This window comes from Priapulus caudatus, unplaced genomic scaffold, assembly GCF_000485595.1.
Source record: "Priapulus caudatus unplaced genomic scaffold, Priapulus_caudatus-5.0.1 Scaffold99, whole genome shotgun sequence".
NCBI classification, from domain to species: domain Eukaryota; kingdom Metazoa; phylum Priapulida; class Priapulimorpha; order Priapulimorphida; family Priapulidae; genus Priapulus; species Priapulus caudatus.
The window spans coordinates 374,478-377,578 of NW_014577160.1; the positions used below are offsets into that span (position 1 = coordinate 374,478).

The 3,101-nt window shown below is 55.5% G+C and overlaps 1 protein-coding gene across 1 annotated transcript in view; it reads right to left on the reverse strand.

Moving 5' to 3' along the window:
- Window positions 1–3,101, reverse strand: part of LOC106805078 (oxysterol-binding protein 1-like) — a 21,799-nt gene that overhangs the window by 4,262 nt on the left and 14,436 nt on the right. Inside the window, exon 9 of the mRNA XM_014806557.1 lies at window positions 1,085–1,230. Within this exon, the coding sequence (XP_014662043.1) occupies window positions 1,085–1,230 (146 nt within the window). The remainder of the gene's footprint in view (window positions 1–1,084; window positions 1,231–3,101) is intronic.

Below are 3,101 nucleotides of genomic sequence, written 5' to 3' on the forward strand. Positions count from 1 at the left end.
GAAGCTACGGGGAGCCATGGTAAGCTATGGTAAGCTATGGAAAGCTATGGGGAGCTATGGAAAGCTATGGAAAGCCATGGTAAGCTATGGGAAGCCATGGTAAGCTATGGGAAGCCATGGTAAGCTATGGAAAGCCAGGGTAAGCTTTGGGCATCTATGGGGGAGCTATGGGAAGCTATGGGAAGCTATGGGAAGCTATGGTAAGCTACGGGAAGCTATGGTAAGCTATGGGAAGCTATGGGAAGCTATGGGAAGCTATGGGAAGCTATGGGAAGCTATGGGAAGCTATGGGAAGCTATGGAAAGCTATGGGGAGCTATGGGAATCTACGGGAAGCTATGGGAAGCTACGGGAAGATATGGGAAGCTATGGGAAGCTATGGGAAGCTATGGGGAGCTATGGGAAGCTATGGGGAGCTATGGGAAGCTATGGGGAGCTATGGGAAGCTATGGGAAGCCATGGTAAGCTATGGGAAGCTATGGGAAGCCATGGTAAGCTATGGGGAGCTATGAGGAGCTAAGGAAAGCTACAGGGAGCTACGGGGAGCTACGGGGAGCTACGGGAAGCTACGGGGAGCTATGGGAAGCTATGGGGGAGCTATGGGAAGCTATGGGGAGCTATGGGGAGCCATGGGAAGCCATGGTAAACTATGGGGAGCTATGGGGAGCTATGGGGAGCTATGGGAAGCTATGGGAAGCTATGGGAAGCTATGGGGAGCTATGGGAAGCTATGGGGAGCTATGGGGAGCTAAGGAAAGCTACGGGAAGCTATGGGGAGCTATGGGAAGCTATGGGAAGCTAAGGGAAGCTATGGAAAGCTATGGGGAGCTATGAGAAGCTATGGGGAGCTATGGGAAGCTACGGGAAGCTATAGGAAGCCACGAGGAGCTATGGGAAGCTATGGGGAGCTATGAGGAGCTATGGAGAGCTATGGGAAGCTATGGGGAGCTATGGGGAGCTAAGGAAAGCTACGGGAATCCACGAGGAGCTATGGGAAGCTATGGGGAGCTATGGGGAGTTATGGGGAGCTAAGGAAAGCTACGGGAAGCTATGGGAAGCTATGGCAAGCATGCGGATGACAATGACTCACGTCGTTCGCCTCCTCCCACCTGCCCTCCTCCATGAAGCGTTGGTCGGGGCGCATGCGGCTGTCCGTGGGAGGCACGCCCGGCTCCGGCTCGTTCAGCTGCACCGCCAGCTCCGTGAAGTTGTACATGCGTGCGTTCTCCGGCCTGCGAGACGAACACGGAGGAAGGAGAGCGCGTGGTTATGCGAGGGCTGCACGCATGGAGTGATACGTGTGTTCTTCCTCCTCCCTGCTCTCCCTCTCCTCTCCCCTTAACTCTCTCTCTCTCTCTCTTCCTCTCCCTTTCTCTCTCCCACTCCCCCTCTGCTCTCTCTCTCTCTCGTGCCGCTGCTCCCCTCATCACTCTCTCTCTCTCTCGCGCTCTCCCTCTCCCTTTCTCGTCTCCCTCTCCCCTTACTCTCTCTCTCTCTCTCTTCCTCTCCCTTTTCTCTCTCCCACTCCCCTCGCTTCTCTCCTCTCTCTCTCGCGCTTCTCCCCTCACTCTCTCTCTCTCGCGCTCGCCTCTCCCTTTTCTCTCTGCCTTCCCCTTCGCTCTCTCGTCTCTCGCATGCTCTCTCTCTCCCTTTCTCTTCTTCCTCTCTCTCTCGCGCTCTCCCTCTCCCTTTCTCTACTCCTCTCCCCCTCACTCTCGCTCTTCTCTCTCTCTTGCGCTCTCCCTCTCCCTTTCTTTCTCTTTCTTCCCCCTCACTCTCACTCTCTCTTCTCTCGCTCTCCCCTCTCCCTTTCTCTCTCCTTCTCCCCCTCGCTCTCCTTCTCCCTTTCTCTCTCCGCCTCTCGTGCCCTTCTTTCCTCTTCCTTTCCTCTCGTTTCCTCTCCCGTTTGTGCCGTTGTCTTTCCTTTCCTCACAAGAACAACTGCCAGTAAATAGCGATTCACTCGTGTTGCCTCCACAGCTTCAATTTTGCCATGCGATTGTACAGTCGCTCCCGATTAATCTTTAGTCTCCGGCGACCGTCCAAAACTTTTATTCGTTTCTCAGCAATTTGCGGTTTATACCAGGGAAGGTAATCCCGTGGACACAGAATTCGGTCAAAGCTTCAAGAGTTAACTGCGTTGTTCAGTTTGGATTTTTCCTTTAAATTTCGTTCACGACGTTCCTGTTCCGCTCTCGCAGGTCTCGCGTCTCGCTCTTTTACGCGTCGTTAGTTGTTCAGTTGAAAAAAAAATACAGGGGGGCTCGGGGCGATTTAGGCCCCGCCCGAAATGCGCAAAAAAGAGCTGCGAAATAGCCAAAGAGCCCCCGTTAAATTTGCCATAGAGTCATTGCAAACCAAATTTTAATATTGCTATTTCATGCACGCGAGTCTTGAAAAGTAGCCCCGAAAAATAAATTGAAATTTATTCCTATTGCCGGTTTGGTGCTTGCAGGTGACGGCGGGGTTGCGATCGTTGACGCTCGCGGAGCCGTGCGCTGGGGTGCTGTCGGGACACTGGGCGATGGCTGCAGGGAGCCAATGTGTGGAGAGCGTGATGGGGAAGGGAAAGCAGCCGTGTCGAGACTGGTGGCCGTCCGCGTGCGCTGTTGGAAGCGGCACATGCCTCCGTAAGCTCTCTGCGCGCGACGTCGTGTGTGTGTGATGTGTGTGTGTGTGCGTGCCGGCGTGCCGTGTCTGCTGTGCGTGCGTTGCTTGAGACGGCCGTCCGTACGCTGTTTGCGAAGCGGCACATGCCTCCGTAAGCTTCTTACGCGGACGTGTGTGTGTGTGTGTGTGTGTGTGTGTGTGTGCTGTGTGTGCTGCCTGCCTGTTGCTCCTGGCGTCAGGTGCGTGCGTGCGTGTGTGCCGTGCGTGCGTGCGTGCGTGCGTGCGTGCGTGCGTGCGTGCTTGAGACGGGGCCGTCCGTGATTGCTGTGGAAGCGGCCACTATGCCTCCGTAAGCTCTCACGGCCGACGTGTGGTGTGGTGGTGTGGTTGCGTGCGGCGGGGTGCTGCCCGTTGTGTGTGGTGTGTGCTGTGCCTGTGCGTGCGTTTCGTGCGTGCTGTGCGTTGCGTGGTCCGTGATGCTGTGAAGCGATCT